Source organism: Coregonus lavaretus, assembly GCF_964263955.1.
Source record: "Coregonus lavaretus genome assembly, chromosome: 7".
NCBI classification, from domain to species: Eukaryota; Metazoa; Chordata; class Actinopteri; order Salmoniformes; family Salmonidae; genus Coregonus; species Coregonus lavaretus.
In genome coordinates, this window is record NC_139994.1 from 30,470,323 (window position 1) to 30,488,337 (window position 18,015).

General features: G+C 41.5%; 1 protein-coding gene across 1 annotated transcript; it reads right to left on the reverse strand.

Annotated features, from left to right (window-relative positions):
• Positions 1 to 1,456: 1,456 nt before the first annotated feature.
• On the reverse strand, positions 1,457 to 13,208 carry psmb2 (proteasome 20S subunit beta 2). The gene is made up of 6 exons (XM_084166249.1): positions 12,995 to 13,208; positions 12,127 to 12,249; positions 11,869 to 11,939; positions 2,326 to 2,488; positions 1,976 to 2,025; positions 1,457 to 1,650 (listed from the first exon to the last, which is right to left on the reverse strand). The coding sequence occupies exons 1-6, from the start codon at positions 13,083 to 13,085 to the stop codon at positions 1,546 to 1,548; spliced, it is 603 nt and encodes a 200-aa protein (XP_084022375.1). The 5' UTR covers positions 13,086 to 13,208; the 3' UTR covers positions 1,457 to 1,545.
• Positions 13,209 to 18,015: the final 4,807 nt, after the last annotated feature.

The window sequence follows — 18,015 nt, forward strand, 5'->3', positions numbered from 1 at the left end:
GGAATGGGGGGCGTGGTGTCCCAGGCAGCTATGGGATTTATTTTAAGGGGAGGGTAGGTGTGGGTAAATTAAGAAAAACCCCACATCATTTTGTACTTACTGTGTATGTTTAATATTAATGTTATTACTGTTATTATTATTGTATTACGGCATAAATGTAATATATTATTAAAGAATAACTGATGCGGACTGTCTGGGTATCATGTTTTATCATTCACTGTCGATTTTTAATGTAAATTCAAGTTTTATTCTAATATGTTTATTTATTCACGATTTTAATACCTACAAGCCACTGGCCATCAAATAGATCATTCAAAATATGAATGGTTAAAAAAGTCAAATTGCTGGTGAATGTTGTTTTTATCTCAAGAATAATTTCTTAAGATATACCAAACATTTTTTTTACTAAAATGTTTTTGATTGAGAAAATATTTGTTGCTAATTTAAAAAACAGAATATTCAACAAAAAAAAGCAATTCACCACTTATGATTAACCATAGACACTACTCACAAACACAAAATAATAATTACTGATGCGAATGTGCACCCCAGGGGCCACTAAATATTCAGAGAGCCCATTTACGGCAGAGCGATGAGGTGAAAGCTATCCCTCACCTTCACAGTGGTGACAGCGGCAACAGTCACCGTGCCAGGCAGTAGCCAGCCCCACCGGTACCTGGGAGACCATCGCGACACCAGTGCACAACAAACACTGCACCTCATCTCCCGTCCCTCTCCCCCATCTGGTGTTACACTACCTCTCCTATCTTCTTGTTCTCTCCATTCTCTACACCTTCTTACCTGCCCCCTCCCTCCACATTACCCCAAGCGTCAACTCCCCCATCCTATCTCCCTGTGACCTGCCCCTCCTTTCCTATATCTCACACTCAGCAGGGTTGTTCTCTGTGCCTCCAGGCAAACATATGCTGCTCTTCCCGTCAGATTCCGGTGTGTTTGGGAGAGAAGGGATTGTTTAATGTTAATTAATCACCTTTCTGTGATATAGCAGGAGAGAGGAGTTGGAGACAAACACTGGCTTGATATTCATTATTCTGGCCCAGTTTTCCCATCCAGCTGTATACAGTTTCATTTTTCCTGAATGGAAAGGAAAATTAGGGTTTTCAGTGTTGTGACAGCCTATACTCCTATTACCAAGCTATGTATTTATAAACATAATACTTAAATATACGGTGTACGGAATACAAGTATCATTTATTTGGTACTGGTCTCATGAAAATACACATTTTATTTAGGTACATTTAGATGCAAGGTCCATCATTTAAATAGCAATAATCAAACAAATCCATGTTATCATTCATTTCTGATCATATGGCTTTTCACTTTCACTCACGGTCGACTATGCACGTACACGACACACACAGATTACAGCGTACACAGCCAGAATGCTGTTCTCTTTATAGGGGACACTGAGGAAAGCACCACGAGGACAAAGAGATATCTCAACAGTGCGTCACGTTTTATTGGAACATAAAGAGCAAGGTCTACGGTACAAAAATTTGGGCATTAGGGGTGAGCAGTGAGCGGTCACTTGGCGCCCACAGGGGTAAGCTTCTCCAGGTCATGGATGCCGTCCTTGTCAATCAAACGGACGCTGAAGGAGGGCAGGTTGAGGATGAAGCGCTTGTTCAGCTGGAGGAGAAAGAGAGAGAGGGGAGTTAGGTCATGAGTCATTTCATACCAATGCAAGTGGCGGCACTGGAATATAGAAAACAAAGCTATTTTCATGTTATGTGTGATATTCTCGGTTCACCGAACAGTTCTAGCAAAATTAAATGTTCCTAATATAAAGACATCTCAATTTGATCATTTCAAGCAACTTGCACCCGACTGCTGAGACAATGTGCATCACAGCAATATCTCCAAACGTGATGACTTGAAACCAACTTATCAGGTGGTGATGAAGCACACTGCTGTTATTCAGTTAGCTCTAAACAGATAAAAGAACCGAGCTCACCTCCTCAATGCACTTCTTCAGTAGGTCTACGGCTTCATCGCGAGTCAGATCTGAAGCACGAGAGTGATTAGAGAGACCGGAAGAGAGCAATATGATTCGCTTCACATCCTGATGAAGTTGAACATAAATACAAGAACTCTTCAATCATTTACTATTTAATTCTGTTACAGTGTTGAGAGAGCAAAGAATACAGAGAAAGGAATAGTGGAAACAGACAAAGATGATTAGAACAGAAGATAGTGAGAGACGGAGGCAGAAAGAGGAGAAAAAAAAGAGATTGAGGGCAATAAAATAGAGGAATAGTAAAAGATGTGGATGGAGAAAGAGAGAGATAAAGAACGAGATCCCACCTGGCCTGTAGAAGCGGTCGAGGATGGACAGGGTGAGAAAAGCTCCGTAGCCGTGGGCAGCGAAGGGGGCTTTGGCCAGAGCAGACATGTAGTCCATGTAATAGAGCCCTGGGCCGTCCGTCTCATCAAACCCAGCCAGCAACAGGTTGACATGGTACGGAGTCTGGTGAGAGAGAGGAGAGAAAAGAGAGGTCATAGGTCAGCGAAGATATGGAAAACAATTGTGATTATTATTATTGCGATACGACGATATTATCGTGTTATGACAATGTTCTCACGATGGAGATGTAATGGACAATAAACAAAATGATCACACACACAATACAATTCTTCGTCCACATCCGAACAACAACGTCCAGTTTTCTTTTCCTCCAAGGTTGGTGCTCCAACAGCGACCAATAGTCAGTACCATAGAGACTAATCGATTTATTAATGCACTCTAACGATTTCTCTCTATGGTCAGCACATTAAACTATTGTTGCATAAGGTGGGTGCCAGACACTGAAGCGGCAGCGTATGATTAAGAACGCAACAGAACGCAACTATAAAGTAGTTACAGTTTATTTTCAGCTCGTTCAAACATCGCCTCTCCTAATTATCGGCTTTGATTTTGAAGTTAACAAAATAGGAGATTAAACAACAGCGGCGCAAGACTACGAGGACGGGTGTGAAACTGCCGAGACATGGAGGGGGGGTTAGGTGGGTTGGGTGTTGGAGAGGACTGGGGGGGGGGGGGTCATGGTGTCACTGGCAGTGTGACATCTGCTGGGAGACGGCACCCCCGCTGCTCCCTCCACCATCCTCCCCTCCACAACCCTCCACCCTATGCCCTGGAGTAACGCCAGGGCTCATTAAAAACTTCTGAAGTAGTCTCCCGCTCTCCCTTAAATTACTTATTTTATCCTTCTAGCCACTCCGTTTCAATGAGCTATTCTTCACGCTCGCAATACTCCTCTTTCGCTATCCACCCTCCTTGGTATAATCCCTCTATCAGGACAAATTGAAGTTTCAGAAACCAGTCATGGCGTGCGCGCCCTGGATTGACGTTTGACAATTGTAGAACTTCCGGTTAAAATGAGTTAAACCTACTGATGCTATGAAACGAATGCTACAATTCAGCAGCTAGGCTTTGCATATGAACCCAGTCCTAGAATAGAGAGAGAGACAGTGGATGTCTAATGTGAATCACCTGAGCTGCAGTAACCTACTGTAATCTGAACACCTGGCCCTAGTATCAATGTGTGTTAGACACTTGCCACAGGGGAAAGAAAGGCTTACTTACCATGCTCCCTGTGGAGAGGGGTTGTGTGTCTGCGCGTGTGTCTCGCCAGGCCATACCTGAACCCATTGGTGTGCCCCGGAACACCCCAGTGGCATCACCACCACCCAACCGAGCGACACCTGTCTCACAGGTTACAATACAGCGCTAGGGCTGGCAACAAAATAACCCTTCCTCCCCATGTCACCTCAGAGGGCACCAGCAACCAGGCAGCAGGCTCGTTAAATCTGGCACCTGAACTCACGCCTAGTCACAAACACACAACACATACATGTTCAAAATAACCTCATAAAACACGCAGAGAGATGGGGTGTCTAACTAATATTAATTCAACTAAAAAAGGAAGGATGTACGGTTGGTTCTGGTGATGAAAGAAGTGAACCGTAGTAAATCAACCCAACCCCGCTCACTCTCCCTCTCCTCTCCCACGTGCCAGCGCTCGCTCCCTCCCTCCCTCCCCCGCTCTTTGCACCGTGCCCCAGGACATGTTCTCTTTATTGGCATTTCTCCTCAATGTGCTGTATTAATTGTTCATCTGTGCTGGAACAGGGGAGTCGTGTGCAATATGGCACTAGTAATTATTTGTGCCCGTGCTGTACTAAAACAAGAAAACCCCATATGCGACGCTAGCACCAGCAACTGTTGCTGTGGCCTTTTTGCTAAATCTTTAAATAAGCAAGAGGGCTTACTTGTTCTTTTGGAAACAACCCAAGAGGCTACATATGACTGAGTTAATGGTTTATAACAGAGAAACCCTGTAAAGACCATTAACACTGAAATGTTCAACAAGAACAGTGTCTATGCTGTTCATTTTATGAATACAGTTTTGAAATACATTATGCAGTTAGTTGATTTCAGGCTTCTTTACAGTTGCTTGCCAGTGTTCTCCGTCTTCCCTTCTCTTACACCATCTCTCTGAAGCTTGGCACTTACTCCTGGGGTTATCGAGAGGCCCAGTTGTTGTTCTGGATCCCTGGTAGGTACACAGTGCATGATCCCCCCAATGCCAAGCTCCATCGCTACCACTCATCCCCTGAGGTTTCGAACCACAAGAGACATCCTCTTCGCTTAACAGCTTAGCTCATCTCCATTCAGGTAGACAAGAGAGAAAAAATATTAATAAATGCTCAGGAAGGAATGGAAAACATGTTTATGTAACATATGTGCATGTCCATATACTCTGGGGTGGGTGTGAATTGGAGAGCATAGCTAAAGGAAGGTGTGGGATGTCGACAAGAAACTGCTTTAACGAAAACAATTCTTAATACTTTTGGGAACCCTGCGAGAACCGCGTACGAAAATTCAATATAAATAAGGATATATTTTTACCACAGGATAAAGAAATTATGGTATTACTGCCTTCGGGCAGGCATGAACTTCAGAATATTTTGTAATGTTATCCCATATCTAAAGCACATATTGAACCAGCAACAGCCTAACTAACACAGACGCTCGCTCGCACTCTCGTCTGTGCCGTGTTGTCTTCTGGGTCTAGTTCAAAGCCCTTGGGACTGCCCCCCTCTCGATCCTCCCTATCCCACTCCCTCGGCTCCCCACCTCCTTGTGTCCCACATTCCCTCCTCAGCCTCACTAATTGTTTTTTGTAATTATTTTCATCCTTCTGCTATTGTGACAGGAAGCGGCTGCACTCTTCCTAACATATTAACCTCGCCGCAACCAGATGAGATTTAGAGGGATGGATACGAGGAGACTTGACTCCTGTGTTTTTCTCACAGTCTCCTTCTCTCTCACACACACACACACACACACGCTCAAATGCTTCACTCCAAGGAGTAGTAGGACAGGGACCCGGTGGGTTGCATTATGTTTCTGCCGCAGGTGTTGCGCACCATTGAGACTAGAGCAACACTTATGCCAATTCACAACATATTGACAAATGTCTCTGGATCAGTCCAAATAAACTTGCAGCCCACATCTCAACCTGCTATAGTAGAGGTACACAACAGAGACAAAATGTGTGTAATATATGTGCTACACTAGCACATCAGGAAGGCAGTAGGTATTTTTTAGTTGCTACACTGGAAGTGGCCGACACGCTTGTGCCCAATTTCACGCTCTGCAAAGGTTAAGTGTCCAGTGTAGTAGGATCGTTAGACTGAATTCCCACCTGAATATGTGACATAGGCTAAGCGGCAAAAGCACAGAGCAACTTAGGAGTCCCTTTGTATGGTACGCTAGGCTACATTGGAAAGAAATAAGAGCATTGGTCCACATTAAATAATGACCTAGTCCCGCTGAGGCAATGCTGTAACGTTACAGCAAAGCCACACAACTATATAGAGAAAGAAAACCACAGTAGGGTAAGCCATTAAACCCACTTCCATCTTTGGATTTAAATAAAAAATAAACATTTTCTGCATTTTAATGCTTCAACCAATTCAGATGTGGTCCTCTGTAGCTCAATGTGGTCCTCTGTAGCTCAATTGGTAGAGCATGGCGCTTGTAACGCCAGGGTAGTGGGTTCGATCCCCGGGACCACCCACATGTAAAAAATGTATGCACACATGACTGTAAGTCGCTTTGGATAAAAGCGTCTGCTAAATGGCATATTATTATTATTATTATTATTATCTGGTTGTTATATCCATAACATTTGATATTCTAAGCCATTCAGATGTTTTATTATTGAATTATTGACTGTTGTGTAAGTTCCCAATTTCAAAGCTGCAAAACAAACTTGTGTTGTGGCGACCCTAAGATAAACAACATTTCTAGATTTTTTTTTTTTACTTTCTCAGATAAGTTTTCATATTTTAATGTAAAATTAAGAAATGAATGTACTGATATATGCACATGATAGCATATTTCATGGGCATTCATTACTATTTCTTGACAATTGAAAATATGGGTTTTTCATGCTAGCAGTCATGCCTGCAGGTCACAGTCCCACAGTAGCAACATAACTTGGTCAACTACAAAATAATCGATTTCAGGCATTCACAGCTTACATTTTTAAATGCATTTTCTCTTATTTGTTTATAAAATAACCTTGCATTGTTATACATAGATGCCATTTTTTATAAATTTGACATTTATCTTAGGTGGGCTTAAAGACCAATGGGTAATATGTTAATTGTGTAGATACTCCTCTAAGAAAACCAATGGTCCAAACCTAATGTCTCGATCATAATCCGTTCAAATATCCGAGTTTTTACCATTGTAGAATGTCCAAAATTAGGGCTACTAAATCAATGGAGGCCAGAGAAAAAAAGTGGTCAAAAATCTGGGAAATAGCTTTGCATCAGCTAGGCTGGATGCTGAGCGACAATTAACGCTAACTGACAGGCTCACCATTGAACTCGTCTTTCTTCTCGAATCCGGAGGACATAAACAATAGAGGTATGATGGATATCGATTTTGAGACATGACATGTACAGTCGTGGTCAAAAGTTTTGAGAATGACACAAGTATTGGTCTTCACAAAGTTTGCTGCATCAGTGTTTTTAGATATTTTTGTCAGATGTTACTATGGTATACTGAAGTATAATTACAAGCATTCCATAAGTGTCAAAGGCTTTTATTGACAATTACATTTAGTTTATGCAAAGTGTCAATATTTGCAGTGTTGACCCTTCTTTTTCCAAGACCTCTGCAATCCGCCCTGGCATCCTGTCAATTAACTTCTGAGCCACATCCTGACTGATGGACAGAATTTGTGGGTTTTTGTTTGTCCACCCGCCTCTTGAGGATTGACCACAAATTCTCAATGGGATTAAGGTCTGGGGAGTTTCCTGGCCATGGACCCAAAATGTTGTTGTTTTGTTCCCCGAGCCACTTAGTTATCACTTTTGCCTTATGGCAAGGCGCTCCATCATGCTGGAAAAGGCATTGTTCGTCACCAAACTGTTCTTGGATGGTTGGGAGAAGTTGCTCTCGGAGGATGTGTTGGTACCATTCTTTATTCATGGCTGTTTTAGGCAAAATTGTGAGTGAGCCCACTCCCTTGGCTGAGAAGCAACCCCACACATGAATGGTCTCAGGATGCTTTACTGTTGGCATGACACAGGACTGATGGTAGCGCTCACCTTGTCTTCTCCGGACAAGCTTTTTTCCGGATGCCCCAAACAATCGGAAAGGGGATTGATCAGAGAAAATGACTTTACCCCAGTCCTCAGCAGTCCAATCCCTGTACCTTTTGCAGAATATCAGTCTGTCCCTGATATTTTTCCTGGAGAGAAGTGGCTTCCTCGCTGCCCTTCTTGACACCAGGCCATCCTCCAATAGTCTTTGCCTCACTGTGCGTGCAGATGCACTCACACCTGCCTGCTGCCATTCCTGAGTAAGCTCTGCACTGGTGGTGCCCCGATCCCGCAGCTGAATCAACTTTAGGAGACGGTCCTGGCGCTTGCCGGACTTTCTTGGGCGCCCTGAAGCCTTCTTCACAACAATTGAACCTCTCTCCTTGAAGTTCTTGATGATCCGATAAATGGTTGATTTAGGTGCAATCTTACTAGCAGCAATATCCTTGCCTGTGAAGCCCTTTTTGTGCAAAGCAATGATGACGGCACATGATGACGGCACATGTTTCCTTGCAGGGAACCAAGGTTAACAGAGGAAGAACAATGATTTCAAGCACCACCCTCCTTTTAAAGCTTCCAGTCTGTTATTCTAACTCAATCAGCATGACAGAGTGACCTCCAGCCTTGTCCTCGTCAACGTGAGAATCACTGACATGATGTCAGCTGGTCCTTTTGCGGCAGGGCTGAAATGCAGTGGAAATGTTTTTTGGGGATTAAGTTCATTTTCATGGCAAAGAGGGACTTTGCAATTAATTGCAATTAATCTGATCACTCTTCATAACATTCTGGAGTATATGCAAATTGACATCATAAAAACTGAGGCAGCAGTCTCAAAACTTTTGACCACGACTGTAGTATTTTCATATTTTAGCATACACTTTTTATATTAATGCGAAATGTTGCTTTTTGCGACCCGCGGAAACAACTTTGCAGACAACCACCACCACATGTAAAAACCTCAAAAGTCGCTGTGAGAAAGCGCAACGCTCGGTCAACAGAGCTTGGTGCTTATTATCGGATGTATTAGGTTACGAAATCCAAGTTTTTGGTTATCCTGTTAATGATATGTTAGAGAAAGACCCCACTGAACGATTCAGAACATGAATTTGTCTTGGTAAAATGTATTTTATAACATAAGTTAAATTATCACCAAAGCGCATTTTCACCCACTCTAGGCAGTGGGTGGACACCCTAAATATTGTTCAATATGATCAATACTAACTTTGCATAATATTGTAGTCTATAGTGTATATTTATACCCCAAACCATTGGTTACCAAATATTTCACTAGTAGACTTTGCGATTGTCTTTTTCACCATAAATCACTGTTGTTCCTATTAAGCCCATTTTGCATTGAAACACATGGGGATAGTGTGTTGATATCCCTAATGAACATAAATATGTTTTTTGTTCAGATTTAAGTTGCTTAAAACACACAAACTAGAGTTTGCATAATTTGTATTTCAGGATGGAAAAACTTTGTGTAAACGTAAATGACTAAAACCAGATATAAAGTATGTAGAAAAGATAATGTACCTATATTGTTTTTAAATAAGATCATCTTTGAGAACTAACAATCATCAAATTAAAAGCTAAAATGTCAAAAATGATGCATTCAGTATTTTCCGTTATGGCATGGGGCCCCAATTGATTTTATTACCATGTTGGAGTCACGCCGATAGCATAAGCCATAGAGTTGTCGCGATACCAGAATTTTGACTTTGATAACGATACGTTTAGTATCATGATTCTCGATACCATCACGATACTCAATACCAAAACGATACCACTGCGAAAAAAAGGCATATTAACCAAAGTCACAGAATGGCACTTGATCCAGACAGAAACTCAGCTACTGCTTACTCTGTTCAATCGTTGGGCATCTTTTGACATTTTTTACATTAACATTTCAAGGCGCTACAGACGACAAAAAAACTGTTTCCCTTCCATTTGGGACTTATTTTATTGTACAGATCAACAACATTATCATAGTAGTAGCTTATTTTATAAAAGCGGGTGCTGTCTCTTTAACCAGGAGTCAGTTCACTGAGGCAATAGATAATCTTTGGGAGAGACGTGAGAGAGAGTGAATTAATAAAGTTTTGGTGGCAATCAGCTTTGAAATCAGCAGATTTAGCATTGTTTTGTATCACAAACAAAGTACCAGGATAGTGAATTGCTGATAGCTTCAGCTGTAAGCTAGCAAGAAAAGTTAGCCTACAAAGCTGGAAGGTACCGGTATCTTCTTTCATTGTAAAGTGTTCTAGACTGTATGGACATTCTTTTGAGAACAGTAATTAACAGCTTCAACATTTCTACATGCCGTGTCACATTACTCAAGTTGTGTGTTTTATGGTCTATGTTCATGACTTCTTATCCACAGAGGGCCAGTGTTCTAACCAAGCAATAACACAACTGATTTAACTAATCATGTCTTGATTGAAGTCTATGATTAGTTGAGTCAGGTGTGTACTAGTTGGCAAGAACAAAGTCCACATTGATTGCTGTGGATACGATTGGACATGCCCCTGTTATGACTGCTACTTTCATGATGAATAGTAATGATCCGTTTATTTTAATAACTTTAGGGGAGATTAAAATAATATAATTTTACATCAAATATGTAAGTTTGTACGTTTTGAACATTTGGAAACTAATTAAAATTGTTTGTTTAAGAGGTGGGCTTATTTGGAACACCCATGGGCTTAAAGGGTACTTTCGGTACCCATTAAGTCCAGACTTTTCACATTTAATCAAATATTTGTTTGTCTTATTAAAAGAAATTGTAAGAAAAGTCAAAACTTCATGAGATTCATCTTTCATTTTATCTCCACTTTTCTTACAAAAATGAGGGCAGTACATGCTAGAAATGTCTTCACTTAGATTTGTGTGGGCTTAATAGGTACACTTACCCTAAACCTCCCTTGTCTGTCACAAATGTTAAATACAATTATATTTTAACTTACTCTGCCGTTTGTCCGTGGAGTTAGTCCTTCAATGGGTCGTAATTTTAGATAAAACATCCACAGGAAGGTATTATTAAACCGATTTCAAAACATGAGTGTGTGTGTGTGGCAATCAAGATTTGTTTGCTCGTGACCTAAGGCACGTGCACAAGACGGAACTACATGCGATGCATGCATACTAATCGAAGTATTGCAGGTGTTGGTTTTGAACAAGCCAGGTGATAGAAATTTAAACTGCAGTACCGGCGCGCTAAAATGTCAGGTAAATAACACTTTCCTGTGGATATTTTGTCTCAAATTACAACCCACTGAAGGACCAACCACACAGACAACCAGTAGAGTAAGTTCAAAATCAATTATATTCAACCTTCTGGCTTGTTTCAGACTGTATACCAATAATTGGCATCACTAACCAGGTTTCCATCCAACTATTTCATGCGGATGAATTACCTGACGCATGAAAAAAGTCACGACTGGGCTGATGGAAACAGGAAATGTCGGTACAATTTCTTAAACGTCGACAGACAATTTGTTCGTTTGACATGGTTGGATCTTTTTGTGTCTAAAATGTATTATGTGAGAAATAGCGGTGGAAAGTCCTTTATCCGCAAATATTGATATAATAACCATCATATCGAAGTAAACTTGGGAGTCACGCGATGATATGTTGTGTGGTCCTCCCATTACGACTTGGGATAGCATACAGTTTATTAGGCTACAGATTAAGTAAGTTCTGATGAAATTCACAGGGTGGTGAAAGTGCATGATGATGAGCTTGATACTCCTTTCCAATAAATATCAAGGGTCTTATTCTGGTGACATGATGATCGATGCTTAGCTGTCGTTTGACAAATAAAAATAATCTTGCTCTTATCCATAATAATCTCGTTATGTAGGCTATCCTACACGCACTGTATCTGCAAGCTGTTGACTAGAGCGCACATGCCAAGACCAGAGTGGGCACATTTGCTATATAGCGCAACAGTTTTTGTGACAAAACCATCAGTAGAGTTGAAAATGTGATGGGAACCCATTTAACTTGTATTTTTTATTCTATACATTGGAATTTAACCGCGAAAGTTCTTTTTTTGTGCTCTACGTCATCACGCACAGCCTTTTATCCAAAATAAGTATGTTTGATGGAAACATCTCTGGTGGGACAATGTGTTTTATGCAGATTTTAGAATATTTGCATAAAAATCTGTCGCCAATTGGATGGAAACCTCACTAGTGTCTGATTTATTAGACAAATAATTACCCTGCTTCGAAGGTAGTCTGCAAGGTTCTTGCGTGTGAAGTTGGCTGCCGCTTTTGGACTGAGTTCATAACCTGAAAGACAAGAGTCAAATGAATGGAATGCCCATTACAAGTCACACATAACCATAGAAAATCCGTAACTCAAAAGTTTTATCTATATTTTCAATCAAGACTAGAAGAGTAGTGGTGCCATGAGTAATAGGGCTACTAGGCCATCTTTATTTTGACACCAGAGAAACAAGAAATGGGAGGCACTTACCGTTTCTCATTTTGTAGAGCTGAATATTCTTCTGGATGTACTCTGCAAACTGTACTGTGTCACCTGCCTCTCCCACACATAGCAACAGAATCTTGTCACTCAGCTTGAACATCTTGTCTTGGTCTGAGGGCGACAGACAAGGTGTTGGTTATTCAATCACACACACACACGAGTGATATGTTCAACATGATGCATGGAAATACTAAAGCAAAAGAACACACCATTTTCCAAATTAGTTTGATTACAAATAGCTTTCAGATTTTTTGATAGAGGAAAATATTGCAAGTCATTTTGATAGTAATCTGGGCCTACTTGTGTGTGCACTCCTTGCTGACTTTCACTTTCACAATTCGAAGAATCAAACTAGTTAGCTGACTGGCTAACACTGGCTAGCCTTTCTACCTATCTAACAGTCCGCAGCCAACCGTTTTGAGTTTGTGAACATGTAAATTAGCAAACTAGTTAGATAATCCACCACGATTGTTACCAATAAACTTAGTCACGTGAACAGTAACGTTCGTGCAAGATAGACAGATACTTTAGCTAGGTGAGAACTGGAAGTAGAGATACTGTTCTAATATCTCTGCTGGAAGCGACATCTGTTAACTAAGTGTCTGCTTTCCGACCTCGACTCATTGGCAAACAGCAGGTGTTAGCTAGTTAAGCTAGCATGCTAAATTAACACAACAATTCTAACTAGTAAGTTAGCTGCTGTTTAAGCATATGACTCAAAATGGAAACGTATGAGACAAATATGTTGGACCTTTTACTGATTTTAAACATTTTATGAATGAGTTAATGGGCAACAACAGCCGGTTAAATAGCTAACTGGCTAACATTAGCTAACTGCAAACGAGCGATGTCATACCCTGTTTCATCTGAATGATGCTGTTGGCGGCAATATTATCAGCAGCAACCAGGACAAAGTCTTGTCCCTGAATCCCGATCAAATATTCCATACTGTAACTTCTGGCTAACAATTTTAAAGTGAAGTTTTGCCTGAGCAACAATTCAGCCTCTCTCACTCAGATTACGCAGCAAAACTTTAACAATAGGCGCAGAATGTTGACGTCATCATATATGAAGCTTTTCTCCTTCTCATGTGACCAAGGTCTGGTGCCACTGAATGCCTACTGCAAATCAGAGGTCTCTGCTGCAAGTTATTAATGTACCACAATCTAGCTCTGGAATATACAGACTACTTACTTTAAATTGAAGTGGGGTGGGGTGTTTAATAGCCTAAAGCAAGATTTAAAAAAACAAAGAAACACAAAACACTGTTGAACACATTTTAGTCATTTAGCAGACGCTTTTATCTAAAGCGATTTACAGGAGCCATTAGGGTTAAGTGCCTTGCTCAAGGGCACATCGCCAAATGTTTCACCTAGTCGGCTCGGGGATTTGAACCAGATACTTTTCGGTTACTGGCGCAAAGCTCGTAACCACTAGGATACTGCTAAGCTACACACACACACACACACACACACACACACACACACACACACACACACACACACACACACACACACACACACACACACACACACACACACACACACATGCATCCTTTTCATCATATGCATTTGTCTTTTTATTGAGTATGAAAACAGTTTGCTCTGTTTTTCAAGTGGGATTGCTCTTTCAGTTTGTTCTTTCCAACCCTCCAAACCTCCCAACTCTGTAGCCTGCTGAAGGCAGGTTAGAAAATGATCAACAGTCAGATTAGAAAGCCATAAACACACAATTTGCAAATGCATTTAAACTGTGTGCAGAAATCTCAGCATTACTCATCATTAGTTTTCTGTCTTTTTTTTGTCTCTCTGGGCTCTGTAAACCAGTTTGAGCTCTCTGAAATGCACCTTGTAACATTAGAAATTGCTATGCAGTTGCTCGAGCTCCGACTGTCAGGCACCCTTTGTAGGCTTGTGTATTTTTAACAAGTTATTCATATCTACTTGTCACAATGAGTGAGAGTTATAGATGTAGAGATGTGAGGAGTTTTTTGTGCACAAGCTACACTGAAACTGGGTGCTAGAGTTATTGATTTACAATTCTGATGGCTTTGTGTGTTGGCAGGCTGACTTTGGAAGCTGGATACTTCATATTCATTTTCATATTTCTCTCTCTCCCCCCTTATTTCACTCTCGGCAGTTGTCGCTGGTTCAGCTTGACTGCTTCGTTAGGGCTCATCATTTGCATTCAGATTAATTATCTAATTACCGACAAATGTCCGGCGGCCACCCCAAACTCCGGCTCGTCAGCTCTGAGCCTGTAATTATTTTAATCATTTACTTTCATCTGGAGCGTTCCTGCCATACTCCTGTGTTTAGAGGCCATTCTTAATTACCCTGCCCAGACACTCTTCTCCTCTTTTCGTGAAAAAGAGGGGGAAGGAGGGAGAGAAGGAAAGAAAGAGAGAGAGAGGGAAAGAGAGAAAGAGAGAGCGAGAGCGAGAGGGGGAAAGAGAGCGAGAGCCCAATGGGGACATGATCCAGGAGCACTGACAGCACAGAGGAAGCTCTCTCAGCTCTTCTAGTTGTTCACCCCCTTCTTCATACTCTCTCTTTCTTTATATATCTACCCCCTTTCTCTCTGCACAATCCCCCTTCCCAACTTCCTCCTCTCTTTCTCTCGTCTCCACAATCCCCCCCCCCCCCCCCCCCCCCCCACACACTATCGCACCCCTTCCCCCCTATACTTCCTCCCTTTTCCCTTTATCGCAAGCACACACAGGAATCGCCCCTGGGCTTCAGCGCTCTGACTGCTAATTCACTGACACACACACACACAAAGCGAGAGAGTAGAGAGAGAGAGAGAGAGAGAGAGAGAGAGAGAGAGAGAGAGAGAGAGAGAGAGAGAGAGAGAGAGAGAGAGAGAGAGAGAGAGAGAGAGAGAGAGAGAGAGAGAGAAGAGAGAGAGAGAGCGAGAGAAAGAGAGAGAAAGCGACTTGATCAGAGTGGCGCGCACACGCACACTGTTTATGGCACACATCACAATGCACACATCTTTCCACTATCCGCCCGGATAATCTATACACCTCTCTGTCTGTCTATCCTTTATTTAGACAGCCATCAGCCAGCCTGTTCCATCTCTCAGTCTGGTTCCTGCCCAGCACATGAGAGATGGGTCAACTCCCCCCTGGCCACTCAGTAATGATGCTCTCACTGAACCCTTAAGCGAGATACACTCACCCTGACTGCTCTTGTTAAAGAAAAAAGATACAAGCTATGTAATTGGGCTCTTGAATATTTAAGTTAGCCCGGGATGAAAGTTTAATGAAAAGATGATTATCTACCAGTTTATCACACTATTTAATCTTTCATTTTATTCACTGGCTGCTGCTGCAGCACTCACTGTCCGTTTTGGCAGCCATGGATACTGCAGAGAGGCTCACGGGTTGAAGCCGCACGAGACAGCAAGTAGAATGTTATGAATTATATTAGTGAACTGAGCAGATGTATTCTTTCTATGTATTTTCACAAACCACTAAATCGACACTTCTAACACACACATACACACACACACTGTACGGTTGTGTTTGATAATACATGTTGCTGTTATTTAGTCTTATTATTTGTATTTATAGGGGGAATGTTGTGATTTGACAGACATAGCACAATAGCCAAACCCCAGTGGGACACGTGACAGAGTTTGGGAGGATTATGTATGGACCCAACTTGCCCTAAGGGGAGAGCTGCTGGAATGGGACATGGTTTGAACGATAGAGATTAGGGATCAAGGTGCATGGTGCAAACCATTTGAGGGAATAGCCTACACGGGCTAAAGCCCCCCGTTTCACCTTACAAAAACAATACATTTGCTTGTCTTTTTCTAAACACTGAAAGATAAAAACAGCCTGGAAGATGAGGTTGTGGCTGTGAGGCTCAAGCATTTTGACATGGTTCAATTTACAGAGATAAGATTTTTGATCTTCACACACAGACTTTCCTTTGTGAATTTAGACAACATCAGCATAGATTTGTGTGCAATCCTAATTGACTGAGTAGGCTAGACTGTAACCTGTTTTACTTGATAAGTTACTGCAATATTGCAAGACCAATTTCACACTAACCAACAGACAGTGATGTGGTGGATCATGATTTAGAAATATGGGGCTTGAATAGAAGTGTCGAGGGAATAGACAGAGTTATTGTGTTAAAACTTTGTTTAACCTTGCCTTCTTAGATTTTGGCATTCAATTATACGTCCTGAAAAAATGCGAGGTCGATAACAGTGGCACCGCTTTTCGGTTTAATCCACAATTTCACGGTGCTGAGGCGGGATGGAGTGTCACCGTTTAGCGGTCCCTTTCGTCTCTAAACCGGGAGAGGACGTCGAGGGAACCTAGGCACGAGAGACCACTTCATCTCAAGGGGTGAAAAAGAGCAAGTTAAATGGAAGTGACAATCTCTGAAAAAATTCCTGCTGGCAGCTGCGCGCATTCGACATAGTCAGCTCCCCTATGTGGTCGCCTGCCGCACGACCCCCGTGTCTGGCACACGCACCTGCCGCTCCCAGAAGCGCTTTCACCCACAGCCACATAATCCATGGGCGTGTCGCGGAGGAGCTTCTCTCAATGTGCTCTTGTGAAAACCCCTTATGCGTGAAAAAGCCCCCTTTCTCTCTCTATTGTCCAACACAGTTTTATGGGACAACATTGGGCATTATGAGGTTTCGGGATTTACATGGGACTCTATAGAAGGGTATAATCCTTTCAAGCAGAGAACGAATAAAAGTTTTAACCCGCTGTTTTCATATTTATTAGCTGGTTAAAGCAGCCGAGGCAGCTGAACCTTATACCCCAGACCCCACCAACAGGCTCTCAGTCTCAGACCCCCACATTGAGAAAGTCCAGGCGAACCCCCAGAGAATCCTCAGACTTGGACAAGCAGGCAGGCAAATTATCAGTTATATAGGACTTCAGAAGGCCTAATATTTCCACAGCCATGTCAGCAAATTGAAATATAGGCCTATAGGCTCACTGTATAGGCATAGGCTAACTTGGTGTGGTCATATTCAGGGTCATCATTTTATGTCAGCCAACAGGTTTCTTAAATCTTATAAATTAAGATACGCCTACAATGATCTGCATTAACAATATGATGATGCATTAGTCAGGATGAATGATGACTTCATTGAATTAGTCCATTTTATGTTAAAATAAAAAACAAATACAGGCCTCTAAGAATCCATGAGGATATCTGTCAATAAGGCCTCTAGATTTTGGTTTACTTTATGGAGGATAGTATCATTATTAGGCCTAACCTACATTTCAATAATAACTTTACAATATGTATGCCTTTTGACCTCTGATACATTTGACCTCGTACATTTTCAACATCATATTAAAATCAAATTTAAAATGTGTGGATGAATTAATTTTAATGTGATGCAAAGAGCACTTCCCATTCTTTATATAAGGACATATCTTGTCCATCACTGACTCTCCTTGGCATTTATAAAGCACTCTATGAACACTTTTGTTAAGGCTCTGAGCACAATTTCTATCCTCACAGCACTGTAAAGGTTATGATGAAATAGCCTACTTGTGCTTTCATGCTTTCTGTTGTAAGCTACACAGCCCTCCAGTTGTACTTTAGGTAGTTTGAGCATTTGCTAACCATTTCCAATTCAGGCAATTCAGGAAGTGGTTTGAAATTCAGTTCATGAATTAAAATGTGCCTAGTATTTCTATGAGGAGCTTTTCCATTCATTAATTTAATTATAATTCACTGCTGTGGATACTGATATATAAAAGAAAATGATTCAAAGCCTGGCTGGAAATGAACCAATAAAAGCAAGACAAAGAAAAAGCACAGTACTCACAAACCACCCACACAATTTCATACTCAATAAGGATATATAATGTATGAATGGTTCATGGTACAT

What these genes read in the sequence shown, in the direction of transcription:
- psmb2 (XM_084166249.1), bottom strand. Translation starts at nt 13,085, where the DNA reads ATGGAATATTTGATCGGGATTCAGGGACAAGACTTTGTCCTGGTTGCT. An exon ending in CAGACTACCTTCGAAGCAGG is followed by an intron (nt 2,489 to 11,868) that starts GTAATTATTTGT and finishes CTCTCTCACCAG; the next exon opens with ACTCCGTACCATGTCAACCT. An exon ending in TGAAGAAGTGCATTGAGGAG is followed by an intron (nt 1,651 to 1,975) that starts GTGAGCTCGGTT and finishes TTTCTCCTCCAG; the next exon opens with CTGAACAAGCGCTTCATCCT.